This window comes from Beta vulgaris, chromosome 5 (genome assembly GCF_026745355.1).
Source record: "Beta vulgaris subsp. vulgaris cultivar EL10 chromosome 5, EL10.2, whole genome shotgun sequence".
NCBI lineage: Eukaryota > Viridiplantae > Streptophyta > Magnoliopsida > Caryophyllales > Amaranthaceae > Beta > Beta vulgaris.
This window is the reverse complement of record NC_079206.1, coordinates 19,072,019-19,090,021: the sequence shown is the minus strand read 5'-3', so window position 1 is coordinate 19,090,021 and position 18,003 is coordinate 19,072,019. Positions and strand designations below refer to the sequence as shown.

Genomic DNA, 18,003 nt, shown 5'->3' with positions numbered 1-18,003 from the left:
GATTGCCTAAATGCTTGACTACCAGCCTCGTGCCATTACACAATCCAGATGTCTGATCAATATTACGAAGCAACATGATAGGAGCACCAACTTTTAACTTAATACTATGATTTGGCAGGCCTGAGCACTTTATTGTGTTTAAGAATTCAGTAGAATATATATCATGAGCCCCTAAGTTCCCTTCATCTTTACTAATTGCATCACAACTCAAGTAAATTTTCTCATCACCTGGAATTGTGGACAACACATGATCATTAACCTTCTCAACTATTTCATTAGTTGGAGCTAAAATTGCTCTTTCTTGGAAGTATTTGGCTTCCCAAAGGTGATCAGTGAGTGAAGGGTATGTGCTGTCGACAATCGCTGATATGGGGTCATCTCCACCGTCTATAAGAATATCCTCAGTGATTTCAATATCGACTTCTCCATCATTGGGCCCTCCAGCTCTGCCATCGCCAACGCTTAGTATCCATTCTGAGAAGTCCCTTATTTCATTAGCGGTAGACGAAGAAGAACATGATTGAAGTCTCATATTGCGTGTCAGCTTCAAAACCTTACATGAATCCCATAGAAACGAAGAGTTCAAGGTCGCAAATACTATATCTTGCCTGGTACCCTTGGGTATAACAGGCAGAATCTGTCTTAAATCACCACCAAAGACAACAACTTTACCTCCAAATGGTCGATGCAAATTATCTCGATCAACAGCTTGCATAATGTCTTTAAACTCCTATCAAGTGCTTCAAAGCAATATTTGTGCATCATTGGTGCTTCATCCCAGATAATTAGCTTTGTTCTCATGAGCAATGCAGCTAAGTCAGAACCAGGCCTAATAGCTACACACGTAGAGTTTTCACAAACATTGAGTGGAAGACCGAACCTTGAATGGGCGGTCCGACCTTTTGGAAGAAGTAGGGACGCAATTCCACTTGATGCTACTGGCAAAACAATTTCACCCATCTTCCTAATTGCAGCACACAATGTCCTCCAAATGTATGTCTTACCCGTCCCTCCATATCCGTATACAAAAAACACACCTCCTGATTGGCCATTAACAGAGTGCATTATTTCGTTGAAAACCATTAGTTGTTCTTCGGTTAGACAGGGAAATAGTTTGTCATATTCTTGAATTAAGGAGGGTATGTCATATGAAAGCTCATCCGCTATTAGCTTATTTTGACCTTCAAACACGACTAATTCATCTGGAAATGGCATCTCACTGAATTTTCGAAGACTACTACCATTACTTTGAAGTTTAGCTTCAATATCTGCCAGTGCAAACGCTTGAATTTGTTCATCAGTTAGAGTTAAATCTGCAACGCGATAGAGAAGATTTAATATTAGATGCCTTCATATATGTCATCGTGATCTTTTTTTCGTTGCACAGTTATAAACATGCAAGAAAGCGATAAAAAAAAGTAAGTATGCATAGTACTGTAGCATGTACCTTTGTTTTTATGAATACGACGTTGTTTATATAGAATGTCATCAGATAGTAGGTGCCATGTTTTTTCCCATATGTCTTCTGGTTTAGATAAGCTACCAGACATAAGTAACATGCAAAACAGATTCCTTAGATAATGCCCCGTTTCTCTAAAGCTTGCCTCTGTTATGGCGTCTATGTATTCCTTGTCGTCATCAAGCAGCCCCCTTGCATAGCAAGCTTCTTTGAAGGTTGGATACACTGAACCATCAACAGTTCTTATATCCTCGTAGCACGTCGGACCTTTCACAAAATTAAGGAGCGTTCTTAGATAGTATTTCTCACCAGAACCTGGAGTGACATGGTATACCCTGCCAAGTGAGAAACCTTTCGACCTAGGTGCCCATTCTCGCGTAGGTTGTTTCCAAACAAATTTTTGGGGAACTCTACATACGTCAACTGTCTTGCTTCTTCATACTTTTGGTTGCATTCCATCCACGATAAAAACTTTGTCTTATTAACATTAGGTCTATCAAGTACATCTTCCACGTCCATATGGTCAGTGTAGACAACCATTTGCTCCCCAGGTAGATGGAAACTCAATCTCTCAACAGCAGGGGTTCGATGGTGAATAGGAAATCCATATATCCTCCACACTGCCTCACAAGCAGATATGTAACGACAGTCGTAATACATTTTAATCTCATCAATCTTTTGTGGATCATCGCTGCTATTTCTGTTTTGATAAGCAGCAGCCGTCACTCTATCGTAACCCTTATTTATGTACTTGAACAAATACTTTATCGATCTGGATTGATTGCACCATTCAACGTTTATATGGGCACGATACTTACGAAGCAGTTGTGGATTATAAGGAACAACAAACCTATTATCAAGATGCACTCCGTTTTTCTCAACCGAGATTCCGTTATCTCTTCTTCTATAAACTGGATATCCTTCCTCATCAACCTTTGTTTCGTCAATGAATCTTTTAGGAAAATGCTTTGTGCACTTTTTTTGATCCATGCAAGGTGCATTAGTGTTGGAGGGACCACATGGACCATGCAACATCATTTCCGTAACAGTCTCATATAAATCTGGATCCTCAATTGGATCTGGTAACTCAGCGCATATAATCTTGTCAATATCGCTTGCCTGTGGATATTTGTCAGCGGGGTGCAGGAAAAGAAGTATATGAGCATGCGGAAGGCCACGCTTTTGAAACTCAACTGTATAAACAACTGGAGAAAGAAGAAAATATGTATGTATCATTATTTGAACAACCTTATAAGTAGACCAACTAATCTTGAATGTAGTCAATGTTTTGTAAAGTAGTATGAAATTCAATTAATTCAATAAGAATATATATTAAAAATGAGAAAAAGATGTAGAAATCAGCATCATTATAACGCATTTGATTTATACGTACCAGCTTTAACTCGGCCAAATATCTCATTCTCCTTTAAGTCTTTAACCAATTGGTCGAGCTTCATTTTAAAGACTCGACAGATGATATCCGGTCTGTCCTCGGGTCTGAGTCCCCTTTTTTGAACGAATCTGCTTATTTCTGGCCATTTAGCATTACACGTAAAGGTTATAAACAGATCTGGATAACCATACCATCTACAAATTGCCATTGCATCCTGATAGTTCTCTCTCATGTAGCTATGTCCACCTGTGAATGACGCTGGTATAACAATGCGATTGCCATTGGAAGATCCCTCTGTATCACCTCTTTCCACAGCCCCTCTTAAATTCTTCACATTATCTGATCTTAAACTTTGTTGGTTATTCTTTAGAAAGGAGAGCCTCTCTGCCTCAATCATAGTGTAGCCGTCAACCAAAAATTGTTGATACAACCGACGACATAATAACAAAGTATCAGCTTCATGTTCACGATCTTGCATCCTGTATGCAAACCACTCACGCATAGTAAGTCGTTCTCTTTTATTCGTAGAACTACTTGATGCGGTCTTGTCCCTATGCATAACATCTACTCGATATCCATCTTCCCCATATGGGAAAATCAGTGGATATTGTAACGGTAAATACGATGGGTGAAGCTCAGATATCTGCCTTAATCTTCCATTTTTCCTTTGGACTACTACATCCCTCTTATCTGCTGTATCAATGTCTCCAACTATAAGCGCGGCCACTTCGGATGTTGTTGGAAGGTTATAAGTCCTTCCATCAGAATCCCTTCTTCCAATTAGCCTAAGTTTTAAGTCTTCGCCGTTGTTTGATTCGAAACGATCTCTAGCCATTCTAAAACTCTTGGCCAATGGGTTATGCTGATCAATCATATCCTTCAATTGTGCAACGACACGATCTTCAAATTTATTTGGGTCTTTAGAACTGAAGCAATATAGTACGTTCAATCGTTAGCATTTCTTTATTATGAATGAGGATGTATATATTACATTTAAAACAAAATAACATGTTCAAATATTTGCAGTAAAATAGCACGATACCTTGCCGCACTCATCCTATTCTGAACCTCTTCTTCAGTATCATATATGTATAGTTGAGAGAATTTAGGACGTGCTCCATCGTTCGGCAACAAACTGCCTATCAGGTGATGATTTTGACCTCCAATCTTGTATGTATATGGACCACGCCCATGAGTAGTTGGTGCAATTATTCTACCTCCCATAGAAGTGAAAGAATACATCATGTTATACCCCCTAATATTATCAAGGAAGTGCGCACTTCTACTATGTCTCTTCTTCAATAGATCTTCCAAAAGTTGGGGTGGACGCTTAAGTAAAGGTAATTGCACTTTTCCTTGCATGCAACACATCCCAAACTTTGGTCTTCCACTCTTATTTCGCTTGTTTACTCGTTCACCAAACCACATTTGTGCTCCACAGAACTCGCAAACACAGGTGGGATCTCCCAAATCTGAATAACCTTCTACAGTAAAGAAACAATTATAACTTTAAATAGTGTTTTATATGAACTTCTTAACATGATAGTACAATATGTAAGTCTAATAACGCACCATTGACTACAATGTCACCATCATTAGATGCCTCTTCAAAAAGCATATATGATACGTATGCGTTATAGGATTTACATGTGTTCTTATTTAAAAATTGAGTTTAAAAAAAGCACGATATAACAAAAAATATACCAAAATAATATATGCTTTACTGCATTACTTATACCTGGACCAATTGTTTCTGCTCGCGCATTGGAATTTAAATTGCTGTCGACGTGCATATCATTTCCTTCAACATCATTGTCATCTGTATACAAACTATTTGTTTTTAATGCATAAACAAAGAAGTTTAATAACTGTATAAGTTATCTGCCTACTATTTATGGTGCTGTATTAGTTAATTAATATTTACTATAACATACCTGGAATTATTCTCTTTGAAACCGATTGAAGGACTTGCTTACTTCGGATAACACGTGTCTTTGATGTAAATGAACTACATAATCTCATAGGTTGTATAACTTCTGTTGACAGAGACATGGCGTAGACGCTATTTCATGCGACAATAGGTGATGTTAGTTGGTCACAACGTATTATGTATTTATGATCATACTATGCCAAAACTGAAATAGTATAAACATGTAATATTTCTAATAGATTAATTTATTACCAGAACTTCGTTTCTCTTCAATTATAAGTTTTCGTTGATGCCTTGCTATCTTTGATGCATGTTCTTTATCTGAAGCACATAATTTTTCAAAATAATATAGATTGTTTATACGGTAACGTTATTAGACAAATTAACAATCAATAAGGGAATAATTTATTATAAACTAACCGAAACTAATATCTGTTATAGCACTTAATGGCGATTGAGTTGTGATGTCCACATGACAATTAAAATCTTGTGAACTTGAAGATGGTGCACTTGTTGAAAACACTGCATTAAGAGTAATTTTACATTACTATCTTGCAAGTAATACGTTTTCAAAGTTAAATACACTATATACACTCACCATTAGGAATCGGAGTTACATAAGAATTAGTAGAGAAGTTTATAATTGTCGACGATGAAGGAGATAATCCATTACTTGAAGAAACCGCTTATAATTGCAAGACAACGAAAATGTTAGTTGCATATATAAAAACAAAAGGATAACTAATTATTGTCGAAAATCATTGGATGATATGTGTTAATTACTTAATACAATTGCGATTTATACCTGATGAAGATCCATTAAGAGGTAAGTTGATTGGCATGGTGATATTATTTCGTGGTCGTATAGGAGTCGAGGAACGCGTAAATCTTGCACGCTTTTCTAACATAATGAACTTCCTCTTTTGTCTTGCATATTTTTGTTGAGCTTCTTTTGATAACAATTGATTGAGTGAAGGAGTGGTAACTAAAATAAGAAATGTTTTCCATGTTAATAGCATGAATTGGTGGATATAAAAGATATGTTTTGAATTCATATTTACATTCAATGAAATTAATCTTTTAATTCTACTTATGTTATAGTAAGTTATTCTTGTCAAAGCATAGAAGTAAGCAAATTAAAATAGTTATGTGGTTCATCTAAGAATTACAATGTAGTATACTAAAAGCGAAATTTGGACTGCCACGTTTGCCCAGTGAATAAACATTAAATCATTTATATCGTTCATTTACAAATAAAATAATATAATTTTGTATGAATTAACAATTTTGTTAAATATGTATGAAACAATATTAAATGGATGGTAATAATATATTTATTATTTTACATAAAATAACACTTATGAATGAAATAAAATTATAACGCTTAATAAGGACATGACATTTCTATATTTTCAAATAAATGTGTAAATTCATAGTATGATTTCCAAGCCTAATATAGATACAAAATCTTATATATAACCTGTTTTAAAGCACATTACACATTCCATCTAAACATAACCTTCATGTGATACTCTTTATATACTACCTAATACTACATACCTTAAACCTTAAATAACTAAATACATGTTCACCTACATATAACGTATACCACAATAACTATATGTTTTTTTATAACATATTCGCATGATTTATAAATAGGTGCGACAACGAATTATTTATTGAGGATTAATTGATTTATTTAAATTGGCCGTATAATAATATGCATATCAAATCCATAGTAAATGACGTCAATATCGTACTCTTTATCAACAAAATATAAAAGTGGTAATTCAAGAGTTTACATAAAAATAAGATTTCCAACCCCAATATAAATAAAAAATCGATATATATATATAACTTGTTTTAAACACATTATACATATCCAACTAAATATAACTTTAATGTGATACTCCTTACATACTACTTAATACTACCTTAACTAAACATTTAAAACCTTCTAAAAAAAAAAAAACACTAAAAACCTAAGTATAAATAAATTTGGCAAACCAAAAATTTACAACAAATTCATTATAATTGCCGCTTCATCTTCTCTTCCTCTCTCTATGTCTCTCTCTCTCTCTCTCTCTCTCTCTATTTCTCTCGAACATTCATCATCTTCACGTAAAAATGGCAACTTTCCTTTGCCAAACGTTATTTCCAGATTTCTTTCAAACAAATTACACAACAAAAAAAAATTAGATGCACAAAAAATATAGCAGAAATATGAGAAAACGATTGGTTTCTGATTTAATATCATAAAAGGGGATTTAGAAATTGGAGAAATTATTTTTGGGAATATATTATCGCATGCACGACGGATAGATCATTTGATTTCCATTGAAGAAGAAGTGGAGAAACGATTTATTTCAAGGATTGAGGATTTACAGGTGTTGTGTTTTTTTTTATCAATTTCGTTTTTTTTAATAATTAATAATTCTATATATTCATGAATATATGATAATTTTATAGATCTACAATTTTAAGTTGTTAAAAAACCGAAATAAAAAACATGCATTTATATCCTCATTTTTTATTTTTTCCTGTTTTTATTTTCTACGAATATGTAGATTTATTTCGCATGCATGTAAAAAAACAAAAAATAAGTTCAATATCCTAGTATCTGAATATCTAATTTTTGTTTTTCTAGTATCTGAATATCGAATGCATGTCAATTTTTTTTGTTTCGTGTTTATTTTCTATGAATGTGTATATTTTTTTTCGCATGCATGCATAAAATTATGAAATTTAAATTATTGCTCTAAATAGTATAATATAGTTTAAATTTTAATCTTTTACCAATTAAAACATATATTATTTCATTAATATATGATTAATGTCTCGATCTTAAATTAGTTAGAAACGATTTATTTCAAGGATTGAGGATTTACAGGTGTTGTGGTTTTTTTTTATCAATTTCGTTTTTTTTTGTTATTAATAATACTATATATTCATGAATATATGATAATTTTATAGATCTACAATTTTCAGTTGTTCAAAAACCGAAATAAAAAACATGCATTTATATCCTCAATTTTTTTTTTCCTTTATTTATTTTCTATGAATATGTATATTTATTTCGCATGCATCTAAAAAAACAAAAAATAAGTTCAATATCCTAGGATCTGAATATCTAATTTTTGTTTTTTTAGTATCTGAATATAGAATGCATGTCATTTTTTTTTGTTTCGTGTTTATTTTCTATGAATGTGTATATTTTTTTTCGCATGCATGTCACAAAATTATGAAATTTAAATTATAATTATAAATAGTATAATATAGTTTAAATTTTAATCTTTTACTAATTAATACCTATATTATTTCATTAATATATGATTAATGTCTTGATCTTAAATTAGCTTTGTTTAATTTATTTCCTTTGTTTAGTAATATAGGTGAATCTGTTTAATATTTCGCATGCATGTAAAAAAAAAAAAACAATTTACAGTTCACTATCCCATATTGATAAATAAAAGTGAAATAATTACTTAATAAAAAACATTAGAATAAATATATATATTGTGTGTCATTAATTATAGTTCTATGAATATGTATATTTTCTTCTCATGCATGTTACAAATCTGGTGAAATATTAATTATAAGAGTAAATATTATAATCTAGGTATAAATTTTGTTGTTTCACTAATTAGTACCTAAATTATTTCATGAATATATGATAAATTTATCAATCTAAAATTACCACTTTATAAAGAACAGTACAATAAAAAGTGCATGTATATCCTCAATTTAATGTATTTCATACTTATAGTTGATTTAATTATGCGAATACATGTTATTCTTTATGTTGCTTATTCATAATTATAGTTCATTTCATATATAGTTAAATACATAAGTTATTCTTTATGTTGCTTATTCATAATTATAGTTCATTTCATATATAGTTAAATACATAAGTTATGTTTGTTTTTTTCGAGGTTTTGATTGGATGCAAAAGATGGTGGCAATTGAAGAAATAATGTGAGAAAACATATCATGATAGTCAGATTAAAAAGGTAGTGTTCTCATTGCTTCTTTATAATTAATAATAATGATATAATATAGATACACGATAAATTAAAAATATATTCAAATAATTTGACTTATGTATGTTATATTAAGGAAATTTCATGATGAATAACTTCATTTGTTTATTTATTACTTTATTATTGCATAAAATTCCACAGATATATGCATAATAAGAATGTAAGAAAATAGTTTATATTGTTATATATCTTTTTAGTTTGAACAGAAAATGTTAATATATATATGGGAAATAGTAATACAATCTAACAAATTGGCTTTTGCACTATTATAATAGAATACTATCATGACTTCTTTAGTTATAATTCGAAAATATATACACTACAAATATAACAACTTAGCAAAAACCATTAGTATATTACAACATATGAATTATTTTAAATTAAATCTGTGGTCTATACATAATAATAAGTATAAATTGTTATAATACAATGTACCTACAAAATATATGCTAACATATGTAAAAAATACAATGTCATCTGAATTATTTTTTTGTTGTATGCACTTCCGCAATCTATAAATATAGTTGATAATATTTATGATATAATAGATTAATAATAATCGTATATATTTTAAAAAATAATATCGTATTGAGGATATATGGATATCTAAACTTCTCACATAAATGTAACACAAAATATTTAAATAATTTATAAATGTATATAATATGTATATTTCTAAAATAATATATATATATATATATTATTTTAAAATTAAAAAGATAATAATTCAAATCTAACATATAAATTTCGTATTTACATTGCATGCATGGAACCTCATTTATGTTTTTTGTAAACTGTATAATTTGTGTATAATTAGAATGAGTTCAAAATTGTCTACAACTATATATATATATACAATTTGTGTATGCGTTAGTCTACATTATATATAAGTTTATATATACAATAAATGTTTTTTTTTTTTGAGGTTTTGATTTGCATGCAGAAGATGGTGGCCATTGAAGAAAATATGTTATAAAACATATTATGATATTAAGATTAAGAAGGTAGTCTTCCCTTTACTTCTTTATAATTATTAATAATTATATAAATTATATACATGATAAATTAAAGATATATTCAATTTGATTGACTTATGTATGTTATAGTAAGAACATTACATGATGAATAACTTTAATTCATTATTAAATGCTTTATTATTCTATACAATTTGCACAAAATGTTAATATATTGACAACAAATAGTGCCTTTATAAATCAACTTACCATTAGAAATGTCAAGTAAAGGTGTTGTTTGGCTTCTACTTCGCTTATCGTTCAAAATTGATTTCCTCCTTTGCATGGCAACTTTAGCATCATGGACTTGACTTGAATTGTTACAAACAAATGGAGTATTGTCACAAATTTCGTTTTCTTTTCCGTAATCTGGACGTTTATTCACACGTTTATTAGTAGAAGAACTCATTTCTACAATCTATATATTATTAACGAATAAGAATATGATATTATATTTGAAGGATAAGAACACTGTAAGATTAATTTGTCTAAAGGTGTGAAGAATATATGTACGTTTTTTGTGGAGATATTATATAGAGTATAGTATGGTAAAGATTCCTTAGTAGTTTTATATATAACAGTTATTACGAAAATCATATAATAGGAATGTTTCAAATTATTTCCGAATCAATCAAAGAATAATTGCCTATTATTAAGCTTTTCAATATCGCGCAACTTTGGAAACAAAATATTACTGATTATATATAGATAACGCCATTTTAAAAAGTTGATTTGTATGCATTAGGGAACTTTCTTAAAAATGTATAGTTATTTATATATGGGTAATAACGGATGCATTAATAGAAATTGTTTTATAATGCCGTATATTTTTTCTCTCTCTTAAAATATGTTGTATAATATTTACTAAATTAGACTAACGCATTAATAGAAATTGTTATATAATGTCGTATATTTTTTCCCTCTCTTATTTATATATGGGTAATAACGGATGCATTAAAAATGTATAGTTATTTATAACGGATGCATTAATAAAAATGTGTGTAAGAAGATGTTTAAAATATAAAACATTAGTATAAACATACATACATATTAATTATATCACCAACGACGAACTATTTTGTATGCGTAAATTGATTCATGCGAGATAGTATAAGTAATATATAGATATATATTAATTATTTATATTACTATATATATATATATATATATATATATATATATATATTATATATTATATTATATATGATATATGTTTATATATATATTATTGGTTATGTATAACTTATAAAGTTAGGTTCAGACATGTTATTTAATGTTTAATATTACCTTAAACATCTATATATATTTTATTTGTTATGTATAATTTATAACAGTTAGGTTAAGACATGTTATTTAATGTTTAATATTTTCTTAAACATAAAACAATGAGGATAATCTATATGGCAATCAATGATATATTTAAATTTTTCATAAACAATCATGTCGTAACCACAAGAGTTTTGAAATGAATGTATAGGAGAATAACCAAATCCTGAATAAATGTATGCAAATTGTTTAGAAATATAAATAACAACCAAATTAAAACGTTCATCTAATAGTCTATAGATAGACTATATATATAGTTCTTAATTCAACAACAATATCTAGAGTCCATCTTCTTCTTGAGGCATAACAGACTTGAGTTTCTTGTTAGTTGAAAGCTGCATCCCTAAGGGTGAATGTTCATCAAGTAATGTTGCTCTCTTTTGCGGTGTGATGTGGGATAGAGAAGAGTCTGTCTCCGATTGAAAGAGATCCTATTGAATATGTTGAAAAAATAATGGTTGTTAGAAATGCTAAAAAACAATATATATATGTAGATAAATGTGGGTAGACGAAATTAGTTGAAATAGCTAAGTATTACCATGTTCTCTTCACATTCTTGCACGCTTTCTGCCTCACTCTCCTTTTTCACAACAATAGAGTTCTGTTGAAGAAAAAAGTTTACATAAGTAATTACCAATTACTTGTTTACATAATAATAGATAATGAAACTAATTGTAAAATCCTTAGAATTAAATCAAATACCTCCAACTTAACATAAAGTTCAAACCACTTGTTAACTAATTCAGGTTCATCGGACGTAGAATTCACAGTGTAGGAATAATTTTGATCAATGCCATTATTATATGGCACAGTGACCTTAAATAAAAATCTCTTCCCCAATAGACTTTTGAATTCTTCAGGAAACTCATTGTTTTCTACCTACATGTACTTTGATGTTAGCATTTATAAATGTAAATAAGAAACCATGTATTATAATTGACAAATAAATAATGTATGATAACGAACCTGATTTTGAGAGGCAACCATTTCTTTTGCTGTTCTACCAACTAATTTGGACACCTCTTTATCAAACATCATAAAAGTAGCATCTCCAGATTTATCAGCAACAATCAATTTTATCTTGAATCTATAAGAATTTATTAAAATTAGCTATTAAACTATAAAAATGCATTTATTGAAACTTGATATTAAATATTACTGTATACTTTGTTTTTATATTAGTAAATTAGAAATAATTACCTTGGTGTTGTACTACGTAACACTACATTCTCCTTTCTACACCGGATGACATCATCTTCCCTAATAACTCCACTCATACATCTGTTGCATCCATCGTAATACCAACTATAACCAACATCGATGTCCTCTATTGTGGCTAGGCAAACGCATACACAAGACTGAGAAATGAAAATGTATACTAAGGTTAAGAAGTCTTATTTTTCTTGTGATGTTAATATATATTGTTGCATGAAATGACAAAATTCTCACCTTCTTCATGTTCATAATGTCGAAAATATCTTTTACATATTCTTGCTTCAAAAAGTCATCACTCTCATTCGTCAGTTGAGTTAGTTGGCCAGATATTTGTTGAGTTTTGCAACACATGCTGGAAAACAATCATGTAGCATAAGCTTAGACAAATCATGCTACATGTATATGCATTTTGTATGAATCTTTTATTTGTATGAGTTTTTTTTATTAATAATGCATTTTCCAAGATATGATTTTCCTATTTATCTAATAATATACTCAATCTTTCATATGTTCTCATTTTACAACCAAAGTTAGTTGCTAATATATAATGTAGACATGTTTGTAGGATATCATGCAACAATATAGAGTCCGAAACTTACATATTTGGTGATATGTGATGAATCGCAGGTATAACTTCTTTAACTTTATATGACACAACATAAATTACATTTATTATTCTATCTATCAATACATGCTTACTATGTGATCCATAACGTATATTTAATTGGTACAATAAATTAAATAATAATACTTAACCATGTTGGTTACTATGAATGGGTAATTATTTTATTCCACCTAATATTAGTTTACTTGTATATGTAATTAATAGTTTAAAGCGATGTAATTTGTTGTTAATTTTAATTGTAATAATTATGTATTTGTATTTGATATGATTAGGTGGAATAAAATACACTCATATTCATAGTTCACCTACATGGTTAAGTACAACTATATCGACATGCTAATGAATATGCTGTTTTATACAAATAATTAGATGTAGTCACATAATTTCAAATTATATTATTGTGTTAGATAACTTATAATTATATTATATTTTGTTTGTTTCAATTAGGGCAGTTCATATATAACACTAATCATCGCTAAAACTTTAATTATATAAATCTTTAATTATATAAATGTGGCTGATATGTCATCTATTTAAGTGAAAATTAATATAACTTACCTATCTTTAAAAGAATAATTTCAGATAGTTGTGTGTTAATGAACAATCTTGAAGCATATCGAGAATTTTGAACACGAACACCACCTAGTATAAAAAAAACAGATTATCAAATTTATATCTATAACACAAAAAAAAAATTAAATGAATTAAATCGAATCTAATATACGTATATAATATACGAAGTAGTTACGTTAAATATAAAGTTTAATCACTTTTCTTAAATTATCCGGAATAATAAAAGTATTGAGGTCATTATATTTTACTTTTTGCTTGATTCTTCAATACATATTTAATACATAATTAGTACGAACTTTAAATATAATAAAAAGCTTATACGAAAATTAAGAAGCTAAAAGATATATAATACGAAAAATAAAATCGAATCTAATATACATAATAAATACACGAAGTACTTACGTTAAATTTACCATTTAGTCACTTGTATTAAAATATCCGGAAATAAAAAAAATAGTTGTGCATTACATTGAACTTTTCTTGATTCTTCAATACAATTTAATAAAATGATCAAATTTAAAAACAAATCAAATATAAGACAAATTAAATACGAAAATAAAAAGTAAAAATATTTAATACGAAAATTCAATAGCGAATCTAATATACATATAAAATACACGAATTACTTACATTAAATTTTCAATTTACTCCCTTTTCTTAAAATATCCGGAAAAAAAAAAATATTAAGTCGTGCATTACATTTAACTTTTTGCTTGAATCTTCAATAAAATTTAATACATAATTAGTCCGAAATGTAAATTTAATACAAATCTAATACGAAAATTAAAAAAACTAAAAGATATTTAATACGAAAATTGAAATCTATGCGTGGATTAAATAAAACTAAGATTTACCTTTTACATGATTCGTTTTGCAAACTGTAAGATGACAACAATTGCACCATTAGCTCCCTCAGCATTTATGTAATTTATCATCTCATCAGCATATGTGCCCCATAGAACACATGTTAGGTTGTCATTCCTATTTAGAAATAACAATGAAAAAGTTCATAAGTTCTTATATTGAAATTTAAATAAAATTTTTAAAAAAATATATAAAAAAGATGGTCAATAAGTAACAATTTGGTATACACATACGTTGTGTCCATCAGCTCAATAGTCATGCACCTCGATTTAGTGGTCTTGGTTAGTTCACCATACGCAGTCACTTGCCCAATTATATCTATAGGTAGTAAAAAAAAATTACAACTTAAGGTGTACGTTTCAAAATACCCTAAAAAAATAGAAATAGGAAATAATTATAGAACAAATAAACATACCAATGAGATAAACATCAGAACCTTTTTTAGCCAAAATATCACCAAATGGAACAAATTCAAAACCATATTGTGGGATATCCAAAGCATTGCAATCCACTATGGACGATCCATAATTCATTGAAATGGTGAATTTATGTTGCGTAGTAAGCTCGTATCCAGCATTATCACGTAGCAAAAAATTTAAAATATGTCTAAATCCTCCTTCCTCAATCTTAGGCCAGAAAGCAACTATTAGGTTCCTCCGAATACTGGCATGTATTTTTGTACCCTAAAACACATATAAAATATACGTGAACTATTAGTAAAAGAGACAAATACTCTATAAACACGTATAAATTTTATTTATCTATATACATCCATAAAAATCACTTACATGTACATCCATTAAAATCATTTCTATACTACCAGCTTCCGATTGTTCATAAAGTTTGGCTTCTCATAAACCCGTATTATCCGTACTGCAATAGTGATATACTTTGTTCCCTTAACCAAATCAGAAACATTAATAATTTTTTTAACAGGGGCATCATTTTGGGATGTCATTTCCGTAGAGAAATATTATTTTGAAAGATGAAATGAAGAGGTTTTCGAAAAATATGAATTAAGATTATGAGTAATAACTTAGTGTGTATTTATATAAAGTGACGTAAAAGATATTTATGAAGTAGTATCACGTTAATATGAAGCTGTTTAAGGAAATGATTTGCCATTAATATAATACCCAATTCGTATAGTGATTGTAAAATATGAATCTATTATTATAATCAACGACAATCTTAATCACAGATTGATAAATTGATTACAGTAAGTAATACCTTAATTTATATCATTAAATCACTCAAAATCATATCTTAAATTACATCAATTAATAAGATGTCTCGCCTATTTTAACATGAGTAACCAAATATTCCTGAAATACAAATTTTTCTAAAATTGTATTATTATAAAAGATATTTTTAAAAATATATAGTATCATGATTCTTTCTGAATTAACGTTGAGATCTTAACAGTATCTATATATAATCGTACAGTGATTGTATGAATTATTTACCTAAAATATTAATATCTCATAATCAATGACAACTGTAATCACTCGCACATAATGATTTTTTTTTTTAAATATAGCAATAATTAATCATCGATTTATAAACGCTTATAATAAGTAGTTACAATCATTTAAATCATTAAATAACTATTACAGGATATTATAAACTGCTATAATTAATAACATATATAGCCTATTTTACATTCGAGTAACCCATATATTCCTAAAATACAACTATTAGTAAATTTGTATTAATATAAACGATATTTTCAAATTACAGTAGTATCATGCATATATTCCTAAAATCAGATAATCAACTAATAAATTACTAATATATTTAGCCTATTTGTATTTTAGGAATAAAACATATATTCTTTAAATACAATTATTACGAAAATTGTAGCATTATATATATCTTGCGAAATCTTTCCCCACAAAAATCGTAATTTTTTTTCTTGTATAGCTAAAAACAATATAAGACATAGAATACACAACATTTACATAAATTGGCGTAACAATATACAATAGTTGATTGCATTACATACAAAATAATTATTCACTCCATATGTAATAGTGATTTAGCATCAAGAAAACGATCCTTTATTTCATAAGTATATATATGAATCTTAAATAAGATAAAGTAACTTCTTTAAACTTAAACACTTATAAATGTCATTAATCAACAACAAAATTTAAAATTTATTTAACCATTTATAAGTTTTTAATTATAAGTGTTTAATCAAATAATATATATAGATTGCTCTGATATGTGGTCAAACTGAATATAAGTTCATCAGAACTGAACAAATATGATTGTCATTTAATATGAAAAATATATAAGATTAATACAAACTTATATTATTGAAATTAAAACTCTTATTATGACAATAAACTTAATACAACTGAAAATTTACCTAGAAATCAATATAAAGCAAAAACTTAAAATAATATTTCATATCTAAGAAAATCTAGTGGAGCAAGCGTAGAAAAAAGGCTGCTTCGCGATTACATAAGTATGCATCACATAAACTTTTGAGATCATCAGGACCCCATGCGAAGTAATCCCATTTGTCCACAATGTTGTCATATTCATGAAGGTGCTCTTGATCCACTTTACGAATTCATCAGACTCACGAACTATGGAATTATTTAACCAAAGGGACACCATCATATCTCGTAGAGTTTCTCTTAATTGGACCACTTTATCTATTGGATGCTTGTGAAAAACACTTAGTAATAACGCTACACCCCTTTTTTTGCGCTCTTCATCTGCATTGAATATAAGCAAAAGTCCCAATAAATAGCTGGCCAACACATTGCCATTTGAATGTGCCAAGTCGATGTTCTTCAACCCTTCATCTAACATCACATATTATGAAATATTGTACCTATACAAATATAGTTAGTTATGTTCATAATGTAAATAAATAAATAAAATATACATTTGATAAAATTGCGTTAGTTAAAAAAAAAAAACAACTTTACCATGCCATAACGCAAAAGTGCTTCTGGATTTTTGTATTCCAAGCACAACTCAAAAAACTTTGCTTTATTTTCATCATTACGCATTGAACGCATGTAAAGGTGTTCAAAAGAAACCTTCTTATATATCTTCCCATCATGTGAAAGTTTATTAATAGCCTTGCAACTGAAAATAAATTAATTTCATAAGATGAAAATGTGGAAATTTAAATCTCTTAAAAACAAAAGAAATATCTATATATATAAAACTCACGTCATTCTGCATGCAAATAAATCAGGAGCATTTGCAGCACCAACGCGTGAAAGAATTTCAATAATAATTTCAGTAGGAAGGGAATGAACAATGTTAGGCTTCTTTGCATTTGGGAATCCCATGTTAGAGAGTGTGAGAATGAAAAAATCGAAATTTTATTTTGGAGGGTGTATTTTGGTTAAATGAAATGTAAAAACTATGCATGTATATTTAGATATATATATATAACATTCATAAAAAAGGCATGCTTAGAGAAAATGAAAAGATGTGCTTATGGGAATAATATTTGAGACAATGGAAAGTCAGAAATTAAAATCTAATCATAGCAACATTTCGTAACTGCCAAATATCTATGTATATGCCAATTAAT

The 18,003-nt window shown here is 28.7% G+C and overlaps 2 protein-coding genes across 2 annotated transcripts in view; both read right to left on the bottom strand.

The window, feature by feature from the left end:
- Nucleotides 1-4,904, bottom strand: part of LOC125497848 (uncharacterized) — a 5,942-nt gene extending 1,038 nt beyond the window's left edge. The window contains exons 1-8 of the mRNA XM_057394650.1: nucleotides 4,787-4,904; nucleotides 4,591-4,671; nucleotides 3,895-4,336; nucleotides 2,853-3,778; nucleotides 1,878-2,664; nucleotides 1,448-1,794; nucleotides 673-1,313; nucleotides 23-553 (exon numbers count right to left, since the gene is read on the bottom strand). Of these exons, the coding sequence (XP_057250633.1) occupies nucleotides 23-553; nucleotides 673-1,313; nucleotides 1,448-1,794; nucleotides 1,878-2,664; nucleotides 2,853-3,778; nucleotides 3,895-4,336; nucleotides 4,591-4,671; nucleotides 4,787-4,904 (3,873 nt within the window). The remainder of the gene's footprint in view (nucleotides 1-22; nucleotides 554-672; nucleotides 1,314-1,447; nucleotides 1,795-1,877; nucleotides 2,665-2,852; nucleotides 3,779-3,894; nucleotides 4,337-4,590; nucleotides 4,672-4,786) is intronic.
- A 6,535-nt stretch (nucleotides 4,905-11,439) lies between these two features.
- On the bottom strand, nucleotides 11,440-17,755 carry LOC125497849 (uncharacterized). Its single transcript, XM_057394649.1, has 11 exons — nucleotides 17,634-17,755; nucleotides 17,384-17,546; nucleotides 14,854-15,121; nucleotides 14,672-14,756; nucleotides 14,436-14,555; nucleotides 12,611-12,728; nucleotides 12,362-12,519; nucleotides 12,128-12,248; nucleotides 11,864-12,040; nucleotides 11,700-11,762; nucleotides 11,440-11,592 (listed from the first exon to the last, which is right to left on the bottom strand). The coding sequence occupies exons 1-11, from the start codon at nucleotides 17,753-17,755 to the stop codon at nucleotides 11,440-11,442; spliced, it is 1,548 nt and encodes a 515-aa protein (XP_057250632.1).
- Nucleotides 17,756-18,003: the final 248 nt, after the last annotated feature.